The sequence below is a fragment of the Notolepis coatsorum genome (assembly GCF_963971535.1).
Source record: "Notolepis coatsorum genome assembly, chromosome: 7".
NCBI classification, from domain to species: domain Eukaryota; kingdom Metazoa; phylum Chordata; class Actinopteri; order Aulopiformes; family Paralepididae; genus Notolepis; species Notolepis coatsorum.
The window spans coordinates 141,495,362-141,518,329 of NC_140171.1; the positions used below are offsets into that span (position 1 = coordinate 141,495,362).

Genomic DNA, 22,968 nt, shown 5'->3' on the forward strand with positions numbered 1-22,968 from the left:
ATCGTATGGCTGGATGTACCGCACCGTGACGGCCGTACCGTAAATACACGTACCGTTACACCCCTATCATACACTGTACCATTGAACCAAGTTCAGATCAAGCTGTTAAACTAGTTTATAGAAACTATAGTTAATATACCACTTGTCAGAAATTAAGTTAAATTAATTATTTAATTTAGGTTCAAGAGAAAGTTGACAAACGAGCTGCCATTTTCATTTAGAAGATGAGAGCGGATAAACCGGGACGTGTCAACCAGCAACACTTGTGTGCCTTCCACGGGGGGAAATGGGAATTAGGGAGGGGACGCAACTGAGAGTTCTACTGCTGGTGTTCATTTGCAGAGAACCAGAAAGGTTTACATTGTTGTACGTCAGGAATTTCATCAACAGAGCAGAATGACCTCCTCTTACCTGTGGGGTGAGGTGGGTGAGGAAGGTGAGGAAGGTGAGGAAGATGAGGAAGATGAGGAAGGTGAGGGAGCCTTGGGGGCAGTGGATGACCAATCAGACGCATGTGGTAGCCCTGAGGAATATTTAGGTTTGTTGAGGTTATTACAACAGGAACATGTGTTTTCCAAAAAAGTTATTGATATCTTGCAAGAGGACTTGGAAGAACACAGGTTTGGTTCCCAAATATCTCAAGACACCCCAGCCATTTCACGTACAGTTCCATTCTATGTACCATAATTTTTGGACTATAAGCCGCGCCTTTCCCCCCCATTTTTCGACCCTGCGGCTTATACAACGGTGCGGCTTATATGCGACTTGACGTGACCAACCCCGAAAATGTAAAAATCGAAATATTGCTTTTTTGACTGCATTGAAATGTTATTTATCTGTTCCCTTATTTGCTAAACTTAATACAACTTGTAAATGAGTTAATTCTTGTTATTTGTCCAACAGTATTGTGTCCCAATGCTAATTACATATGGTAATTAAACATTAAAACACCTGCGGCTTATACTAGTCCAGTGCGGCTTATATATGTACACATCATTCAATTTAGCTGCTGCGGCTTATATTCAGGTGCGGCTTATAGTGTGAAAATTACGGTACATGATTTGTTCCAATTCCTCCACTAGCACGCCTGGTTCAACTTAATGGGGTATCGATTGGCTGAACCAGGCGTGCTGGCGGTGGAATTTAAGAAGATACATGGAATGACTTTGGTGCCTTGAGGAGATGTCGGTGAACCAAACTTGTGAAGGAGATTGTGGCTTTACCTGCGATCCAACGTCAGCCGACATGGAATCCGACATCCTATTAGGCTCAGGGTCCACCTCACTGCGAATACAAACAAGATGTCTACGCTGCAGTATTTCCCACAGACTACTGGGTAATTTGCGATGATGACAAAGCCGGAATAGGTCATATACAGATGCGCAGTGGAAAAGATATAACTTATGAGCAAAAGCAATCTTCCTTATTGTCTGTCAACTGTCAAGTGTGTGAGAGCTAGCGTTTGTTGCTAACCTCCTCCAACCCATCAGGACTAAGCTCCGGCGACAGGGCCTTCGCTGCAGCTGCCCCCACCCTCTGGAACACCCTTCCCAACCATATCCGTCATGCAGACACCCTCTCATCATTTAAAAAAAAAAAAAAAAAAGCCCTCAAACCCCACCTTTTTACCCTTGCTTTCAACCCATGAACTCCTTCCTCTCTCACCTTTTTATATAATTTGTTTTATTTTCTCTACTAAAACTGTATTGTATTGTTTGCCTTGTACAGTGTCGTTGAGCATTAGGAAAAGCGCTATATAAATCTGATGTATTATTATTTCTGTTATAATGACTTGGTGGAAACTCACCCTGGTGGCCTCGGTTCGCTCAGATAGCTGGAGCGCATTGGGGAGTGGCGGCGCTCAGGGACAGGCACAGGGGCAGGAGGTGGAAGGGCAGGTGCAGGAGCAGGCATGAGAGCCAGAGCAGGAGCAGGAGAAGGAGAATGGGCAGGAACAGGGGAAAGAGCAGGGGGCGGGGCTAGGGCCGGAGGCGGGGCTAGGGCCGCAGGCGGGGCTAGGGCCGGAGGAACCTCCGCTCCTTCGATGGCCGGTGGAGCAGCAGTGGACTGAGTGGGCGGGGCCTGTGTTTGAATGGCAGCTGCGGGAGGAGGGGTGCTTGCGGTGGGAGGACGAGAGACATTGGCCATCAGTGGGTCCTGCTGTCGAGAGGGCAGAGTTCTGACTGGCTGAGGGCGAGGAGGGGGCGGGGCCGGCTGTTGCTGTAGCTTGCGTCCATGTGTGGTGTAACCAGTCTCGTTTTTAAAGTTGTTCACAGCCTGGGAGAAAGAAAATGAGAAGAAACAATTAAGTCTTTTCATTCTACATTAAAAACCTCTTAACACGGACTTCCGGTATGACGTTAGAGGGCACAGATGCATAGAAGACCGCTCTCCCGGGTGGAAGATAATTCTTCCACTTCAAGAATTCAATGAACACAAATATCTAAATCAAAAGGTAGATGAGTGGAAGAAGGAAAGGGAAGGACCGAAAAAGGGGAAAAAAAACTTAAAAAAACTCGAAAAACGAGACCACAGAGGAGTTCGACATCGAAGCTAACGTGGTCGCTAGCTTAAATAAAATGTGGCAAGATGACAACGTGCCGACAAGTCACGAGAAGAGCGTGGAACACGAATATACAACCAAGGAGCACCAGGCAGACAGAGGGGCCGCTGCACTGAGAGCGAGAGAGAGGCTCAGCGAGTACACACATCCTTAAAAAAACAATGAGAAAGAAACCATAGGACTCCTCTTGTTTCTGTGGTCATGGCAATGTTTACTAAGTGCCCGGGAGGGGTAAGGTCATTTTATTAGCGTAGGTTTTCTTTAGCAGCCAACGTTGGACCAAGGGATGGAGGGGTTTCGGATAGACGCCTCGTCACACACCCTTAGCGCAGGGCCCCCCCCCTAATGAGGGGCTCTCCCTCGCACACCAACGGGGTTTATGCCAAGAGGAGCAGGTGTTTCCCCCCTCGCTTGGAGGTCGAATTCAATAACGTGTTAAATGTTATATGTTAAATGTTGGGAAGAAGGTAGAGTATGGGAGGCAGCTAACATATGCAATAACTGGGAAATGAATGTCAGGACCATAAACGGACCAGACCAAACAAGAACGAAAACGGCTATCCCTCATATACCAATGCCCTGTCCTGTGAGTCTTGTTTGTCTTGTGGTGGTGGTTGTCTTATTCTAGAAAAATTAGTAGATTGGCTATGCAAAAATGGAACATCATACTGTAAAGAAAAGAAAAGGTTGTTGTAAAATGTGAAGAGGTGATTTTGGAAAATAAAAGGAAAATGTTTAAAATGTTTATGCAAACTTTCGTAACTACTGAAACAAAATTGTAAATTGTCTATGAAAAAGCGGAATTCATACTGTAAAGAAAAATTGTATATGTGAAAAAGTGACTTTGGAAAAGAAAAGGAAAATGTACCGGTACATAAAAATGTAAAAAAAAAAAAAAAACGGTGACGTTGGAAAAGATGTGAAAAATGAACCAAAATAAAGAGTTATAAAAAAACACATCCTGCGCCAAAAACGTCGTACAGTGTGTTTCAAGTTCATGCTAATTCTGCCAATCCACGGCTTGAGATCATATTTCATTTTTTCGCCATGTTATTCATATTTCCCTCACGGAGCCTGGTCTGATGCAGTGTGAGCCGGCACAACTCTGCAACGCTTCAATACTGCCCCCTGGTGGATGATCGGCGAGTTGCCAAACCGGAAATGGACGAGTGGATCTCGGTGCGTCTCCGAAATGCGTCCGGCCACTCGCATATTGTTGCGGGACTGTATACACACGTCCGTGTGTAGCGATCACTGCCATAACACAATAATCGATACGATTTGGCCGTGTATTATGATTACCGTACTTTTCGGACTATAAGCCGCGGCTTTTTCCCCCATTTTTCGACCCTGCGGCTTATATAACGGTGCGGCTTATATGTGACTCGACGTGACCAAACCCGAAAATGTAAAAATCTAAATATTGCTTTTTTGACTGCATTGAAATGTTATTTATCTGTTCCCTTATTTGCTAAACTTAATACAACTTGTAAATGAGTTAATTCTTGTTATTTGTCCGACAGTATTGTGTCCCAATGCTAATTACATATGGTAATTAAACATTAAAACACCTGCGGTTTATAGTCCAGTGCGGCTTATATATGTACACATCATTCAATTTAGCTGCTGCGGCTTATAGTCAGGTGCGGCTTATAGTGCGAAAAGTACGGTATACAAACCGGAAATGGATTTAGGCGATCGCCGTCAAATAAGTGGGATCTTTTTCCTCCAGTCTCATCGTCGAACGGTAAGAGCACGCTGACGTTACTTTCAGCTAGAGTTGTTCCGATACCGATACCGGTATCGGAAATGCCGCTGATACTGCCTAAAATGCTGGTATCGGTATCGGCGAGTACACGTAAATTCTAGCCTCCGATCCCATGATGTAATTTATCTCCTGCCGAGTCCTGCGGAGAGTGAGGATTATAAAATGAACATGTTTTAAAGTGTGATGCTGTGTCATTTTAACAGCAGATACACTTTCTTAAATTCCATTGTCCCCGACAGTGCGGTGTGACGGGGAGCTCGGACGGGAATCGGGATGTGTTTGGCTGGTGTTATGATAGCATTAGCTGGAAAGATAGCTAGTTGGAACAACATCCGCTTTTAATGTTACATCAAATGAGATGATCGCCTGTCCTTTCTCCAGGACCCAACACTGTCCGTGACCGTCTATCAACAATAATGCACCCACGGTGAATTGTATTTAAGTTAAGTAGCTACGGACTAGCGTTAGCTGACTATTACTAACGTTATCTTAATGTCAATGCGGGAAGGCGAGCTAGGTCAGTTAGCTTAGCTTGATAACGTTACCGTGTCTAAAGTTGGTGCTATTCACATAATCCAGCAATAATGGCTGCAGACCTGCAAGCAAAGTACAGCAAGTGCCAAAGGATAAGAGTCTGAGGCGGAGTTTCAAAAGAGAATGTTTAATATTTATTTTGCATCAAAAATCACAACATGAACGTTCTATCTGCCACTAGCTTACAGACTGAATAGGGTATATCTGCAGAGCCACTGAGTAGCGAGTGCAACACCGTTTAATGTCCGTGTGGATCATTGGAGTAGGGTATATCTGCAGTGCTGCAGCCCATACTCATTGATTAATGATACTAATACAAATCTATACAATCACCTGTTGTTGAATAAATACCATACGTTCTAGTTATTACTAAAAAACAGTATAACAGTATCTTAAAAAATATATATATATATAATTTATATAATTTTTTTTTAATTTTTTTTTTATGCACTGGTATCGGATAAATATCGGTATCGGCCGATACCCAAAGCTTAGGTATCGGAATCGGATCGGAAAGGGAAAAATGGTATCGGAACATCTCTACTTTCAGCCCGTTTGTTTATTATGATCCATGCAAACTGCTCTGATCAATATATCACCCATACTACATAAAGCATTTAACGACGATCACGGAATTATAAACGACCCCCCCCCCCCCCTCCGTTCATCCGCACATAATCAGTCAACGTTTAGGATCATGTACAGTTGAAATTTTTTATATAGCGTGGATCGGCAACAAACGGCATTTGATAATCTATATATGCGTTTATGCCTATATCTCACGTTCTAGGAATTACTGCAGAAAACGATAAAAACATATTTATATTCTAGACGGTATTTTCGTATGAATGTATGAATGAAAAAGTAAAACGTTCCTACATCCTGAACGATAGATAATCGATGTTGAATGCTCCATAGTAATGTCAATTTAGCAATACAATTTAAAAAGTTATAGCCCTGCAAAGAAGGTGAACATCTCCATAGGCTTACAGTGCTGGCAGAGAATGGTATAAGATGCTCAAATTGCGTGGCAGGGAATGTGTTAACGGGTGGGGGTACCGCATTCAGGCCGACGTGCCTGTGGGCAGAACGCACAAACTCACGGCACTTTGCGAGCGTCTAGCGCAGGGGTTCTCAACTTTTTTATACCACAAACCCATTTTATTTAGAATTTTTTTGGTGACCCCGCACTTAATGTATCGCGTAATTTCAACGTGGAAATAAGGAATATCAAAATAAAAGCACACGTTGTTGAACTTGATCATGTATATTTATTAGAAAATGAAATTACAGCACTATGTTATCAATGAAATTAATTCATATTATCAACAAAACCAACGGAATTGTTTCTGTATACACATTTATAAAACATATTAGCCAAAATATGTGGCCAGAACATGAAAAGAAAATGCGCTCACGTGCGCTTTGGCGGAGATCCGCTTCTACTCTGAAAATCTGTGTTGATGAGAAGGAGACAAGCTTTCTCAGCGCAGCATTACACAACACTGGGTACTTGTTCCGGACTGATATCCAGAACTTTGCGAGGGCCTGTCCAGTGAACTTGAATTTCAGTAGCTCGTCACACGAAAGACGGATTACCCCAAAATCTCCGCTGATTAACCTGGAGTGTCACTAACGGAGTTTCGTAATCCAGCTCATTATCAGTACATTTCTCTGCCAATGGGTTGTTTTTGTCTGCAAGAAAAATCAGCGGCTCTTTAAAAAAGGAGTTATAAAAAGGCGATTTAATACTCTGCCTAGAGATAGCCACCTCACTTCAGTGTGGTATAGCAGCTGGTTATGTGCAGAGCCCATTTCATTGCGACTAACCGGCACCGCTTCTGACAACAAACCTATCCATTGAGAGTCCAGGTTACACACAGACCAGAACCCCGGCCCCCTCCTGCGATTATACATGTGCAGGATGTAGCGAGATGTGTATTGGAATACTGTGTGTCGGCCTCCGTTGATGAAGGGGTGATTACTGTATTACCCTGTATTTTACTGTCGTACACTTTTACTATTATGTAGACTATTCCGTTTTGTGTTTACATGTGATGTATTGTATACATGCACTTTTATTATGTTCTTGTGTGATGTACCGCACATTTGATTTCTATCTGATATATTGCAAATGTTATTGCCGTCACCTTGGCCAGGTCTCCCTTGCAAAAGAGATCTTGCATCTCAATGGGACTTCCTGGTTAACACTTTGATTGCCTAAGGTTAAATTCATGATATACCATCCGTTGCCAGCTCTATTTGTCTATGGAGAAGTTCCCCTTCTTTGCAGGGCTATAACTTTTTAAATTCTATTGCTAGATTGCCATTATTAGGGCCCATTCAATGTCCTATATGTATTGTTCAGGGTGTATGAAGGTTAAACTTTTTCATTCACATATTCATACTAAAATATGATCTAAAGTATAAGTATGTTTTCATCTCTTTCTGCAGCTTTCTCCAGAACGTGATTTATAGCCCCAAATGAATTATATTGATGATCAAATACAGTTTGGTAGCGATCGGTGCCAGATGAAAAATTTCAAATGGACGTGCTTCTAGAAGTTTCTACGTATCATCTGATGATGACCGGATGGGCGGGGGATCGTTTATAATTCCGTGGGCAACGTTATACCATTCATCTAATGTGGGTCAAATGTTCATCATAGCAGTTAGTGTCGAACACGGTAATACTACACGCTAAAACTCACCCCAGTCTCCGCGGGCCGTTGGGCGATCAGCGTGGGGTAGACAGTTTTCCATTATGGGATGTTGAAATACCCGGTCCATTTCCAGGTTGTATAATAGTATATACGTCCAAATCATGTTGTTTATCGAGTTATTGGCAACGGATCGCTATGTATTGTGTTGAGCTCGAGTCCCGGGAACTATAGCGAGTGCCCGGAAGTAATATGGGTGATCACCACTTCATCCACATGACTTCCTGTTTGGCGCTTCTGCCGATCGGCCACCAGATGGCGCTCTTGAACCGCTAGAGGATTGAGAGGAGCTCAGAACTGTGTGTGAAGGCTGCAGAGGGGAAATATGATTCCGATCACAGATTTTTGAAATATTGATATTAAAGACGAGTTAGGGCGTCCTCGGCAACTTTAGCATGGCTAGGAAAGACGCCTAAACACGTTTTCGGCACTTAAAGTGTTAAATAAAAGGTTAAAAAAAAATATTTAAAAATGAAGGGGTGAGACATGGCAAATACACACAGCTGCCGGGTGGAAAACTTGATAGAATTTTTTTTGTCAATGCGGCTGCATTTTTCGCCGAACATATAAATTACTGTTCGAAAGATATATTTGTTGCCGTTCGAACGCCACCTTGCTCGACCAAATCCGTGCCTTGGTTCTCGAGTTACATGACGATATGTCAGGCGAGCGTCTTTTTACGTGCGTCAGATGACCACCCCGGACTCCCGACGCTCCAGAACTGCCAATCATCCGCTGATGGCGAAAATGATTGGTCAGCGTTGTAGCCAATGAGTGTACCTTTCCAACGACACCCCACGTGGGGGTGGGGGGTGAGAATAAGGGATTGAGATGAAAGTTGACGAGCGAAAACCAGAAATGAATCACACTTCAGAATGGAAATGGATTTGGGAGAGCTTTTTTTTGTCGCACGGTTTACCCGGATCTCTTTCAAAGACCCATTTCTGAGCGGATTTTTATAAAATGTTGCCCTGTACTACATAAGGGTGTGTTCACATTTGAAAGTCCATGGATAGTCCGGACTTTCCGTGGATGTGAAAATGATACATTGTTTGCTTTTGGTCTGCGTTCACACTACCCTGTTTGGTGCGGATCTAATTTGTAAACAAAGGACATGCTGTCGCCAAGTCGTTCATCTATTGGACTAGCACTCACAAACATAACAGTTGCCGACAGCGTCTCTTGTGATAAAGCAGAGAGATACTGTCATTACGAGCGTGGCGCAAGTCGACTAGAGTAGAGATATAGAGAGAGAGGACGAGAGAGACTGTCCGCGCGCGGCGCCAGTCTAGAGAGACAGAGAGGAAGAGAGAGAGAGAGAGGACGAGAGAGACTGTCCGCGCGCCTGTCATTCATTTGAGTTGGGTCGTGCGCAAGCTGTCACTTGGCGCTGTCAAGTTGGGTCGCGCGACCGCCGCCACTAGGCACCTGTCACTCATTTGCTCTAGATTAGATACTATATAAAGTTCGTTTTGCGTTCACACCAACAGCAAACGAACCATGGTCCACTTTGAAACGAACCGAGTCCCAACTTTTCAAGAGGACCATGGTTCGGTTGTTTGGTCCTCATTATAGTTCGGTTTGCGTTCATACCTGTACAAACCAAACGGACTATCGATCTAAAGGGACCATGGTCCACTTAAAGTGGACCAAACAGGGTAGGTGTGAACGCGCCCTAAGACTACAGGCTATGGATCCGCTGTGTTTTCCAGGTTATACCCTTTTTTTTTTTTTTTTTAATACACATTTTATTTTTATATTGCAACCACTACAGCAAAATGCGAGTACACAAGTTCAAGTTCAACTCAAGTTCAGACCTCTGTTACTCTTATTACATTAGCACTAAAAGTGATTTATCTTTTCTGCGTTAGTAACTTCAGAATGTTATCTTTCAAAAGAGACCAGGCTCATGCATGTGCTATAAGTATAAAGCTAAGCTTTGCAAAATAAGTATGCAATAAGTATAAAAGAAAATAGCCACTTTTCTGGGTGCCTGTTAAGATGTTAAATATATAGTACATGCATACATCGTCTTTTGGCATTTATGCCTCCGTTTATCAGGGAAATGAAAAGGAAAATTGGACAAACGTGTGTGGTGTTGGGGGAGATGGTACCTGGCGAAGGAACTTGTTGGCAATGAGGTTATCAGGCGAGACATCAGACTGATTACAGGTAAAGCAGGTGTGTTCCTCTGAATCCAACAGGCTGGTCCTGATACCTGCAGACAAACACCATCAAATATGGTCAAGTCGGACCATAAACCAGTTGGGGGAGGCTTTTCCCAGAGAGGACGAAGACACCGTCCCCACACATTAGGGGCCAGGAGAGCGTCCAGAGTGTAGTAAACATGTGAGAATTAATTCATTAATGAATGAATGAATGAAATTTTATTTCCGTGTCATGTCCGACAACCCATCCCTTAGGCTTACGGGATTATAAGACACCAAAAACAACAATTGAACATAATCACTTCCCAAAGTTTCCCACACCATCAGAGACCAAAATACATCACACATGTTATTTCTAGGGGTGTAACGATGCATCGATTAATCGAAATGGAGCGATTCTAATGTGACGATTCAACTGCATCGATTTGAAAATGTTAGAATCGATTATAATCTAAATTAATCAAAATAAAAATATATATATATATATTTTTTTTTTGTGTGTATTGTTTTTATTGACCTATAGTCCATTCATGCTGAGTGAATCAGTTCCCCCAGCCACATTTGTGTATTCAACATTTTTTGGGGAATTAACATAGAACATTTATAGAAAATTCATCAAATCGAATCGTGGTCAAATGAAGAGATTTCATGATGCATTGAATCGTTGCCTGAATAATCGTAATCAAAATTAATCGTTGTGAGGTCGCATCGTTACACCCATAGTTATTTCCGTGCGTTTATCCCAAGCTTTCTCTAAATATTCAGCAAGTGCAAATACCGTGATAAAAAAAATCCATTTGAATCCATCTGCATCACTAAACCACATTAACTCAAGGTTTTTACACCTGTCAAATAACTTTTGACGCAACTCATAGTATAGTGGACAATAAACCATAAAATGAAACCCATTCTCATTCTCTGTGTGTGTGTGCATACTCACACTCGTCACAATAGCTGTTTCCACAGCAGGGTATGACCACGGCGTCAGTCATCAGGTCGTTGCAGATCAGACAGAGCAGCTCGTCTGGGATTGGGTCCGACTCGTCTTCCGAAGACGACTGGTCTCGAGGTACGAACGGAGGACGCTCCTTCTTTCCCAGAGCATACGCCTCCCTACGCAAAAAAAACACAAAAATACACAATTAAAACCACACTACCAAAAAAAAACGAAAGTGCGTTAACACTTTGAGTGCCAGCCACAGCATAATTGTTATTTCATGCCAACCGTTGAGTGCCAGAAACGAGATATGCAGTTTTTTTCTTTTTTTTTTTTTCATTCATATTTCATCAATCTAGCCTCACGTTACCACTGGGACTCTCTCTCAGCTCGAATTGGGAAAATACCGCCGGCTATCGTCTCCCGGATGGTAATGCACCCTTTAGATTGGATTGAATGAAAACGCATGGGGAAAAGAAAGTCCGGATTCCACATTTTACTTCTCAGGCATGTAATCCGAGCCTATTGTAGTCATCGCCCACCATCAGAACAGTGTGGAATATGTCTTTCGACCACACAGCATTGGATCAATAAAATCGATATTTGGAATGGCGATCAGGAATTGGAATCATCTTTTTGGAGAACATCTGATCTGAGGTAAGGAATCTATTTACCAGTATTGGGAGCTGGATCAGAGCTGTTTTCACCTATATGTGTGCCCGCACAGCGCTATTGACCATAACTCGGCAAACTACGTGAGACAGGCTTGAAACTTTATTTATTTAATTTTTTTAGATTGAATGCAACGTTAACGTTCGCTATCTATATGGCATTGGCAGACGAGGCTGGCTAAAGCTATTGCGTGTAAACAACTCGATTCAACTGAGGAAGTCGAGAAGGTACCACACGCTAAACCGTCCCCGGACCCCACAACCTAGTATAGACAGTTCCAACTTCAGTGTGTGAATTACGTTAATCCCACAATTACTCAACTGCACTCAATATTTAAATACCAATGCTAGTCTAAATAAATGTAGACAGACGATGTACGTATTAAAAAAAAAAAAAAAAATTATAATAATAATAATGCAAGAAAAGTCTGAAAATTAAGGGATTATGTCCATGAGTGTCATTTTTTGAAATAAAGGCCTGCCTCTTATATAAGCCTCTCTCTAAAAAAGGCCTGGTGCTCTTTGCAGCTGAGGTAAATAGAAGACCCGTCTTATATTTAAGGAATTACGGTATACTTATTTTTTTTTGGGTCGACCAATCGTCGACGAACAGCAAATTTTGGCTAATCATAGTCGACCATCCAAATCCTTAGTCGGGGACAGCCCTAGCGGGGGGCACATATATCAACGTGTCCCATGTGTGTGTGTGTGGCTGTGAGTGTGTGTAGCTGATCAGGAAATAAGATAATAGATTTTTCAGCCCGCTTCTATAGCGTGCATAAGTACACATAGTATCGATAATCTAGCGTTTATTTGAAAACTATTCATAACTAGGCCGAAAAATGACAACGTGTTTTGTGTATTACAGTAAAGCGCGATTCCTGCAGAATAATTTTTTTTCTTAAAGTTTCAAAAAACGAGCGTTTTTCAAAAAGGTATAAAACGGAGATGAACCGATCCGTTTCGACAATGTTGACTGCAAACAAGTCATTGATAAGCGACGGTCGTATTAGACACAGCCATAATTTAAGATATAGTTTATGTCATTGAATAGAGCGTCGGCACTCAACGGGGTATATAGAACTGGCACGGCTGGTAGGGTGCCGGGACAGTCCCGATATTGGGACGTTTGTCCCGCGTCCCGCAACAAAACAATGTCCCGCAATTCAAAGATAAAAAAATAAATAATTTTTTTTTATTTTTTTTTTATTTTATTCAAAGATTATTATTTAAAAATGTTTTAAATGTTGTTAATTTAATGCCTCGTTCCAATACCCTCTTATATTTTAAATTAAAAAAACGTGCGACGTCAAACCAATGCGCAGCTGAGCGGAGCAGCTCGACTCGAGTCTCGCGAGTGGCGCTGCCTGTCACTTGTCAGACAGTCCGAGGCAGCTGCAGTGTGTGTGACGTCAGTCATACCTGATGTTTCTGCAGAATAGCCTAAGGTCGCTTTCACATATAGTTTTGGTGGACTCTGTGCGGTTCTGGTGGTGAAGTTGCAACATTGTTGCATTCTTCATTTGGTTCGCCTGCGTTCACACTAAAATCTGTGAGGCGCACCCTATGCACCGAACTATCTGAACAATGTCACGCGGTCGAAAAGGGCGCTCGTCTATTGGACACAATGGAGAGTGGAAATCCCTCCCTTTCAGGAAGTGAAATGCACGTCAACACAAACTGCGTGAGCGTGATAGTAGCAGAGACGTGGCATTGATCCATTGTTCGATTATAATTCCCATTACCGCCATCCTCTCGCTAAACAACTTGTACACCGTTGTTTTTGTGAGTGCCCACATTCCCCACAAGCAGCTGTTTTATTTGGTCTTCAGCCCCCCAAGTCTGTCCACGAGACATGTTTACACAGTGTGCTTGTTTTGCAGTGAATGCGCACCGCGGTAATATTAATAATAATAACAGCTGTGTTTTTTTTCTTCCTTGTTCTACCCCAAGATGCACAGTAGATAGATAGATAGATAGATAGATAGATAGATAGATAGATAGATAGATAGATGCAGTGTGCTTGTTTTGCAGTGAATGCACGCCGTGGTAATATTAATAATAATAACAGATGTGTTTTTTTTCTTCCTTGTTCTACCCCAAGATGCACAGTAGATAGATAGATAGATGCAGTGTGCTTGTTTTGCAGTGAATGCGCGCCGCGGTAATAATATACCCAAGATGGTTTATCAGGTGACTTCCTACGTTTGGTTCGATGAAGCCGAACTGAGACCTACGTTTTCAGGCGGACCAGAGTTCGCCTGCTTGGTCCGCGGACCGAGTTCGACGCGCATTCACACAAACCCGAAAAACCGGACTATCGAATTCTGGTCCGAAAGTCCGGACCAAACAGCCCCTGTGTGAAAGCGACCTAAAGCTTTTTTACGACGCAGTGCTTGAAGTTGAGGGGGATGACACAACTGTCTGTGAGCTTTTCCAGCTCATGACCAGTCTAAGACTGAAACTTGAACAACAATCAAAGGACCGTTATTTTGGATTCGAGACCAGTGCTCTCATGCAGAGGTTTCCTACCGGCCGCACAGGCTGCTGCGATCGAACAAGACTTTTTAATTTTCTATCAGAGAGCGCTCGCTTACCTAGACAAATGGTTTGATTTCTCTGATCAGAATTACCTGAAACAGGTGTCATGCTTGGCTCTCAAGAAGAGAGCATTCAGCTTCCAAGAGCTTAGCGAAGCAGCTGAAGCTCTTAATATCAGCAGCAAACTGGACTCTGCATTGTTTAAAAAATGTTGTGGGTTCACCAGACACATATTGCGGAGACTGTGCGGTCATATATAGGGTTTGTGGAGACTTTGGGTCTCACCCTTTTTGTTATATGAGCAACTGAGTGATCCGCTATTCACAATAAAAACATTATTATATTGTGAAGATCAACCATCGCATTCCGTCTCCTCTCTTCTACAATTCACTGCTAATAATGCTCAGGAAAAGATGGCTGAAAAGACTTAGCTCCTGCTCTTTCTATTAATGGAGTGATTTTATCAGCTTGGATACCAAGATTGATGGTTACATGCTTAATGATGAAGGTGTGATTAAATAAAGATGTTGGTGACAGACAAACAAAATGTGCTATATATAGCCTACCGTCTGCGTCGAATATGAAATAAAGGTATTTAAATAATAAAAACATTTCTTTAATTTTAACACTTTGATCGCCATGGTTCAAATTCATAATTTACCATCCCTAGCCAGCTCCATTTGTCTATGGAGAAGTTCCCCTTCTTTGCAGGGCTATAACTTTTTAAATTCTATTGCTAAATTGCCATTATTATGGCCCATTCAATGTCCTATATCCATTGTTCAGGGTGTAGCAACGATATACTTTTTCATTCACATATTCATACTAAAATATGGTCTAAAGTATAAGTATGTTTTTATCGTTTTCTGCAGCTTTCTCCAGAACTTGATTTATAGCTCCAAATGCATTATATTGATGATCAAATACAGTTTGGTAGCGATCGTTGCCAGATGAAAAATTTCAACTGGAGGTACTTCTAGAAGTTACTACGTATCATCTGATATTGACCGGATGGGCGAGGGGGCGTTTATAATTCCGTGGGCAACGTTATACCATTCATCTAGTGTGGGTCATATGATCATCAGATCAGTTAGTATAGAATACGTTAGAAAATAACGCTGGATCTTACCATATCTTCCTCGCGCCGTTGGACGATCAGCGTGGAGTAGACAGTTTTCGATTATGGGATGTTGATCCTGATGAACCATTTCCAGGTTGTATAATACTATATACGTCCAAATAACGTTGTTTATTGAGTTAGGGCGAGCGATTGATTATCCAGTGTGTTGAGATGGAGTCCGGCTACCGATTGCGAGTGCCCGGACGGATTATGGATGAGCACTTCCTGTTTGGCGCGCCCCTCCCTCTTGGCCGATCTGCCGATCGGCCACCAGATGGCGCTCTCGAACCGTTAGACAGTTGAGTGGAGCTCACCAGTACATCTCATGTCTCCGGGGGAGAAATATGATTTCGATCACAGATTTTTGAATTATTGATATCAAAGACGAGTTACGGCGTCTTCGGCAGAATGAGCATGGCGAGAAATGACGTCTAAACACGTCATCGGCGATTAAAGTGTTAATTAGCAATATTTTTTTTTTAAATTTTAAACTTTTTTTCCCCTCACCTACGTGTCCCGCAAAAGCAGTGCTGCTGTCCTGCGACTGAACCATTTTGACCTGGTCACCCTAACGGCTGGCACGGAACGGTGGAGTGTGGAAATTGGAATTTTTTATTGGAAACCATTTTGTGTGTCAATTATAGAATAGAATAGATCTTTATTGTCATTGTTACAGTTGTTAACCTCTTAACACTTTCAGCGCCAGCCATTACCTTATCCCTGTAGCTAATACAGGGATATCTAACCCTAACTAACCTTACTGTCATGCACTTGTCCTAATAAACTAACCTACACTGTAGCACTCAACACTTTGATGAACATTGTTACTCAGCTGATAGAGTTGTGCCCTTCCTGATGACTTGTCGTACAGAACTTGTAAGTCGCTTTGGATAAAACCTTCTGTAGTGTGGTAGTGAAAGGGTTAACGCAACACAAGGATTCAAGGTCCCCGATGACATCACTGGTGACCATATTCAAACTCATTTACTCTCAATAACTGTCAAAAACTAAATAATGTATGCAAAACTGTTTTTAGAGTTTTTGGATGAGTGTGTGAGATTATGTGCAAAATAATTGTGTGTGTGGTACGTACGCATCTATGGCAGGGATGGCATAATCTCCAGTGCTGGTTAACATGGCTCCTTTGGCGCTAGGATCTGCCTTCACCATGAAACTCTGAGGAATGCCCTTACTGGTCCTCACTGGCTTGGGCGCCTCCACACTCTTATCCTGGTACCGTAAACAAGTTAGAAAAATGTAAATACACACAATAAAAAATTAAATATATATATATATTGTTTTTGTTTGAACCCTTTCACTACCACACGACAAAGGGTTGACCCTTTCACAACCACACTAGAGAAGGTTAACCCTTTCACTACCACACTAGACGGCTAACCGTCTGTAGTGTGGCAGTGAAAGGGTTAACCTTCTGTAGTGTGGTAGTGAAAGGGTTTTAAATGGTACATAAGCTGCATTGTAAAGGTTAATATATTGACGTTACCGCCGCCATGGGGCAAAGTCGTATGTAGTGCCCGGCCTTATTACAGCGGAAGCAGGTGTAGTTGGCAGGAGGTGGTCCGAGGAGTTTCTTAGAATAGCTGGGGGAGAGATAGGCACAGTGAATACGGGAACCCAAACATAGCTATACGTGTATAATGTGATTTACTACAGTGTGCCTGCATACAGTTCATAATGATTACAGGAAGTCATGTGTGTGTGGACTGTAGGATCGTCTGGTCGAGTGTAAGTATACTGACTGGATGGGGTCATAATCGTGGTTGGACTGAGAGATCATGGCTCTAATCTTGTCGTCTTCCGATGCATTCGCTTCGGCCAGGTTAGCAGTCTGAAACATTAGAGAGAAGGACGTCAACCTCCAACGCCTCAAAGAGCAACAAGCTAGCTGAGCCTAACTTAAATTTTATGGACGTCGTGTCCAAAAACACAGTACCTTGGAGAGCTGGGCCAGAGACATAGAGGGAGACGAATCAGTCTGGAAGGGGAATCAGAGTAGAGACATTAAAGGTGTTAACCACACAACTAGGAGACATTACTGGTAGCTCAGAGCCCGGGTAACCGCCCGGGTGAGTCCCCCAAACCACCGCTGGGTTTAGTCCCCCCAAAGGGTCTCGCCGTCGGCTCGCAGATTCCTTCCCGACAGCGAGGAAGACCTCGAGGGGGTTCCCGCCCTGAGATCTTCGTCCCCTAGCGACCCGAGAAGAAGGGCAGACGAGGGAAGAAGGCGAGGGAGACGCAAAGCGGAGCACGAAGACCTAGACGAGCCAACCGTGTTCCTTCTCCAACAGAGACAAACAGCCTGTGAGATCGGTGTTAAATTCTTAATACTGGTTGATCAATTAAATCGAGAAGCGGTTAATGGTTATGGATACATCTCCCTCCTAACCAAAAACGTTAAAACCAAATCCTCAATGACGAGAGCTCTTCAATGCAGGGTATATAAACCCACACTGAAGTCGTGTCATTGAGGATTTGTTTTCAAATCTGCTGATAAATCAATATATTATCTAAATATAAATCTATTTAGGAGGCCCGAGGCTAAAACACCTAAATCCAGCTAGTGTCTACTCAGTTGCTGGATCAGTCAACAGGATCTTATACCATCAACCCCATCCCCCTTCTATAGATGCTTTTTTAAAGTGACAATAACATTCCAAAAAAGGACCAAAGTGCCTGTTGCAAAAATAAAAATATGCAAACGTTTATTTGGATCCTAAATGTTCTCCTAGCAACAGAATGAGACTCTAGCTAGTCTATGTAAGCCTCCTCTTAAAAACATGCATACTTCCTCCCTGCTTGGGCGTGGTCAACTGTAGTAGGCCAAAATTAACTTATGCCACTGGATTCCCATTACACAAATCATGCTAAAAGTAAGAGTTTTTATTTTATTTTATAAAAGGTCATTAAAACCACAGTACTTCAACAAGAATGGAGGGAGAAAGCAGGATATGCATACACAGCTGTGTGTTAGCTGCATTAGCTAAATCTAATGAGCACAGACAAAAAAAGGATTTGTCTAAGATAACATGTTAATAGAGCAGCCTACTATCCCTACTTTTCTTTTTTGGAATATCTAAACAAGGGGGTTGGGGTGGACTCTCCAGGTCCAAAAGGATGGGCCGGGTCGGGTTTTACAGAATTCTGCGGAGGGAACACACAGGGATCTGACGTACATGGTTCTGACACTGAACCACTTAACAACTTTATTGACAGGTTCTGCAGCTTACAGCTCACAGGACACACTACACCAGTACTTCTCACTGCAGCGACCATGGAAGGCCTCCAGGGATTGACAGATTACTTAATTATTACTCTCTCAACGTGTGTCAAAAAATATTTGTCTGATCATGTCACACAACATTGTACCTCGGTGGGAACCCTCACAATTGCATCTCATTTAAGTAATAAATAATCCCTTCGTCGTGGGATATATCGATGCACCAATCCACAATTAATATGACACTTGCAGCTAAAAGCTGCAACTTTTGCAGAACATACAAAGATATTATGAATTCATTGCATTTTATGTATTAGGACAAAAATCTGTGTTATGTGCAGTCCATATTCATTGCAGAAAAAGAACACAATTCGCATATTGTGATTGTACAGGAAAAAAATAAACAATAGTAACGGTTACTGTACAACAACAGGGGTTGATTATATTCATGTTTGGCAGAGTAAGTTTCCCACCGACACCGTAGTCAGACTTTAGTCTTGGAAGTAAATTTACAATCCATCTGAGCACCAAGGAAATTAATAACAGCTTATTTTCACAGAAAATAAAAATGACAGTAAAATATCAGCATCACAAAGTGACCACCGTGTCCCCTTATAAGCCCCCCCCCCCCCCCCCCCCCCAATACAATCGCCTGACCACAAGCAGGCTACAATACCGTTCCATTGTGAAATACAATCATAACAGTTTAAGTGATTGGGCAATCAATCACAACGTGGCGACATGTTCATCAGGGCAGGGTATTCCAAAGCATCAGTTGCTAAAGCGGTCTGTTGTTTCCCTGAGGCACTAGGTCTCCGTTTACCAGGAATACCAGACGAGGTTCAGAATATAGGTTCATGTGTAAAATACAAAACAAAAAAAGGCCACAGAATTAGGACGTTTTGGGAGAAATTGTTGCAAGAATGGTATGACTAAAATATTTTTGGTTCATGACATGAGTAATCAACACCATGAACAGAAACATTTAAATACCACATTAGACCGGAGCCATGTTCGTGAATTTCCATGTGTGGTTTCGTCTGTGTCCGTTGGGTGTGTGTGCTTGCTTGTATGAATCCACAATAAATTAAACATGTGTTTTTTGTTTTTGCTAGGTTAATCAAGCCAAAATCTCAACACTGCATTCTATCCGTCGGAAGGGGGGGGGGTTCCAAACAGCTAAAGAAACTCAAAGCAGTCTTTCAAGTTAAAAAATAAAGCAACGCAAACCCCAACAGCAAAGTGAAGTCTAAGAGTTGCGATTAAAGGCTACGAACACCAACATAACTCTTACTTCACCACAGTAGGATAGATTATAGACTTCTGAAATGTCTGCCAGTTGAAATATAGCAATGAACACTTAAAAAACGGAATATCAGAAAACAACAGACCGCTTTAATTGTGAGGACTTTAGGAAATCCCTCCCACAGGTAACATACTGATGGTCAGATTTTGACACAAATGTACCAAAGTTACCAAACACACAATGAACAAGAGATACACACACAGCAACTCACAGAGTCATCATTAATAAGACAGAATGCTCTTAATAACAAGAAAGGTGTTTTTAAGCCAGAGAAAGGGACATAAAGAGAGAGAGAGAGAGCTTGTGTTGTTGTTTGTTTTTTAGGTTTGTTTTTTACATACTGGTCTAGAAGATCCCACCACGGCCGTGTCAGAACGATCTCTATAGAGACAAACAGAGGAGAGAGATATGAGTTAGCAGGGTTCCCACAGACATTGCAAAATTAAATTCAAGGACTTTCACATACTTTTACAAGCACTATTTTTCATTTTAAAAGAGCATTTAAAAGGATACAATTCACTTTTAAATGGTTTTTTTATTATTAAAAAAAATCGGATAAAATATTTATGGCTTAACACTAAGTGCCGAAAACGTGTTTAGGCGTCTTTCCTAGCCATGCTAAAGTTGCCGAGGACGCCCTAACTCGTCTTTAATATCAATATTTCAAAAATCTGTGATCGAAATCATATTTTTCCTCCGCAGCCCTGAGACACAGTGCTGGCCTCCTCTCAACCCTCTAGCGGTTCAAGAGCGCCATCTGGTGGCCGATCGGCAGAAGCGGCAAACAGGAAGTCTTGGATGAAGTGCTGATCGTCCATATTACTTCCGGGCACTCTCTCCCGGGACTCGATCTCGACACAATACATAGCGATCCGTTGCCAATAACTCGATAAACAACATGATTTGGACGTATATACTATTATACAACCTGGAAATAGATTGCGTATTTCTACATCCCATAATAGGAATATTTCAGTTCCACACTCATCATCCAACGGCGCGAAGAAGATACAGTAAGATTCAGCGTTATTTTTTAACATGTTCGATATAAACTGCTCTGATGATCATATCACCCACACTAGATGAATGATATAACACTGCCCACGGAATTATAAACGATCCCCCGCCCATCCGGTCATCATCAGATGATACGTAGAAACTTCTAGAAGTACGTCCAATTGAAATTTTTGATCTCGCAGATTCCTACCAAACTGTATTTCATCATCAATATAATGCATTTGGGGCTATAAATCACGTTCTGGAGAAAGCTGCTGAAAGAGATGAAAACATACTTATACTTTAGACTAGGGGTGGACGGTATGGTCTAAAATTTATATCACGGTATAATTTGAAGCTGACGGTAACGGTATATATCACGGTATCATCGTTATAATTTTTTTTTTTTTATAAAATATATATATTATATAATTAGACTTGTACTGGTATTATCTGCGAGACATCGCCACCACGCAACAAGCTCCACTGTCTGTGTGTACTCTAGTAGCCTCCAGCTACGGCCAGGATTCTCCGGAGCTGCACCTGGACCTATACTCTAGTAGCCTCGAGCAGAGCTACGGCCAGGATTCTCCGGCGCTGCACCTGGACCCTATTGTATTGGTATTATAACGTTAGCAAGCCCTCAGCTCGAATACGCATCGAATCAGTGTTATAAGACATTGATATCATGAGCTATCTGTAGCTACTGCATATATAACGTTAATACAACGCCTCAGTGAATTATTTAGTTCAATGGGACATTTCGTTTTGAACGGTGAACTAACTTGCGTTAACGTGAGCTAACAGGTAGCATACACGTCTCTAGTACTAGACTTTGTGGAGCGTTTGTTGATGTCAGGAGCTATCGGTAGCTGGCCGACTAGATACCGTTCGGTTAGACAATGCCCCATCATGTATTAAACTAAAAGTGAATAGTTGACTGGGTCATTTTGTAACGGTAGCTAAGCTAACGTTAGCTCAGGGAGACGCCGACAGCTCCCGTGTCCCGTCCCACTAGACTACTAGACCCGTGTTTACATGCGTGCGGTAGGGGCTGGCACGCCCACTGCGCGAAGCCTCCTAAATAACTTTTTCCAGTTCGCACATATCTATTATCTATGACTAATTCTATCTATTTTTAGGGGCAAATGCGAGTGAAATAGTCGCGCTGTGGTTACATGACGTCATTGCTATTTTAGAGCTGCACTACCGGTTACACGGTATACTCAAAATCCATACCGTAGAGCAAATTCATACCGTTTATACCGTATACCGTTTATACCGTCCACCCCTACTTTAGACCATATTTTACTATGAATATGTGAATGAAAAAGTTTAACGTTGCTACACAATGAACAATACATATAGGACCTTGAATGGGCCCTAATAATGGCAATCTAGCAATAGAATTTAAAAAGTTATAGCCCTGCAAAGAAGGGGAACTTCTCCATGTTAAATAGAGCTGGCAACGGATGGTATATCATGAATTTAGCCTTAGGCAATCAAAGTGTTAACTAAGACCAATTTCTGACAATTCGTTTTCTTGATTCAGAACAATTTAATCATGGGTGAACAAAACGTTCAATCATGCGAATGGTTGATTTGAATTTCAATGACTTTTTAAGCACCTGGTTAAAAAAAGTGGGCTGTTTTCAAGCAATTCCAGGCCTCGACTTTTTTTGTAAATAATCAAGCACTTTAACTCAATCAGCGCCAGAGGTCGCTGTGTACCGTGTGGTAAGAAGGCCACGCTTTAAAGAATAGGAATACATGGCGGTGTTTGCGGGGCTCAAACTATATTACGTATATATCATAGCTATGGATATAATACTATTGCCCATTTGACATCGAGTATCTATCGTTCAATTTGTGAAAAAGAAATATTTTTTTTCATCCATACATTCCCGTTTTATACCGTGGTGAATATGAGTATAGTTTTAGAGTAATCCTGTCTAATCCCAAAAAACTACGTATGCAGCAATACGTGCATTTCACTAGAAACCGCGCCATTTCTCGCCTGTATCAACAATCAATCTGAAATCAACGCTATATTAGGGCTGGGCGATATGGCAAAAAATCATATTGCGATAACGATATGATAATGTTATCATATTTCTCGATATCGATAATTTTCAAAATTGTTATAAGTATAAAAAAAAATCTTTTTTTAAACAACAGACGTATGTTTATTTTGCAGCAAGTCTTTGTCGTTGCCGCCATCTTTAGTGTTACATCCCCTCACACTCCAGTTCTCAGGCTGCAGCTGGTTTAAAAGCTAAAGTAAACCGGCTTCTCTGCTGGCTGTGGCTCCAGGGGAGTTGAACAGTTCTGGCTCTGCTAGTTTATTTTCGATCTTTTGGCGCTTTTTTGGTGGACAAACCACCGGACATGTGCACCGTGACTCGT

The 22,968-nt window shown here is 42.1% G+C and overlaps 1 protein-coding gene across 1 annotated transcript in view; it reads right to left on the bottom strand.

Moving 5' to 3' along the window:
• Positions 1-22,968, bottom strand: part of LOC311232409 (uncharacterized protein) — a 71,983-nt gene that overhangs the window by 44,483 nt on the left and 4,532 nt on the right. The window contains exons 3-12 of the mRNA XM_084319190.1: positions 19,908-19,947; positions 16,977-17,018; positions 16,783-16,871; positions 16,527-16,623; positions 16,116-16,252; positions 10,694-10,866; positions 9,700-9,803; positions 1,808-2,277; positions 1,224-1,284; positions 412-523 (exon numbers count right to left, since the gene is read on the bottom strand). Of these exons, the coding sequence (XP_084175316.1) occupies positions 412-523; positions 1,224-1,284; positions 1,808-2,277; positions 9,700-9,803; positions 10,694-10,866; positions 16,116-16,252; positions 16,527-16,623; positions 16,783-16,871; positions 16,977-17,018; positions 19,908-19,947 (1,325 nt within the window). The remainder of the gene's footprint in view (positions 1-411; positions 524-1,223; positions 1,285-1,807; positions 2,278-9,699; positions 9,804-10,693; positions 10,867-16,115; positions 16,253-16,526; positions 16,624-16,782; positions 16,872-16,976; positions 17,019-19,907; positions 19,948-22,968) is intronic.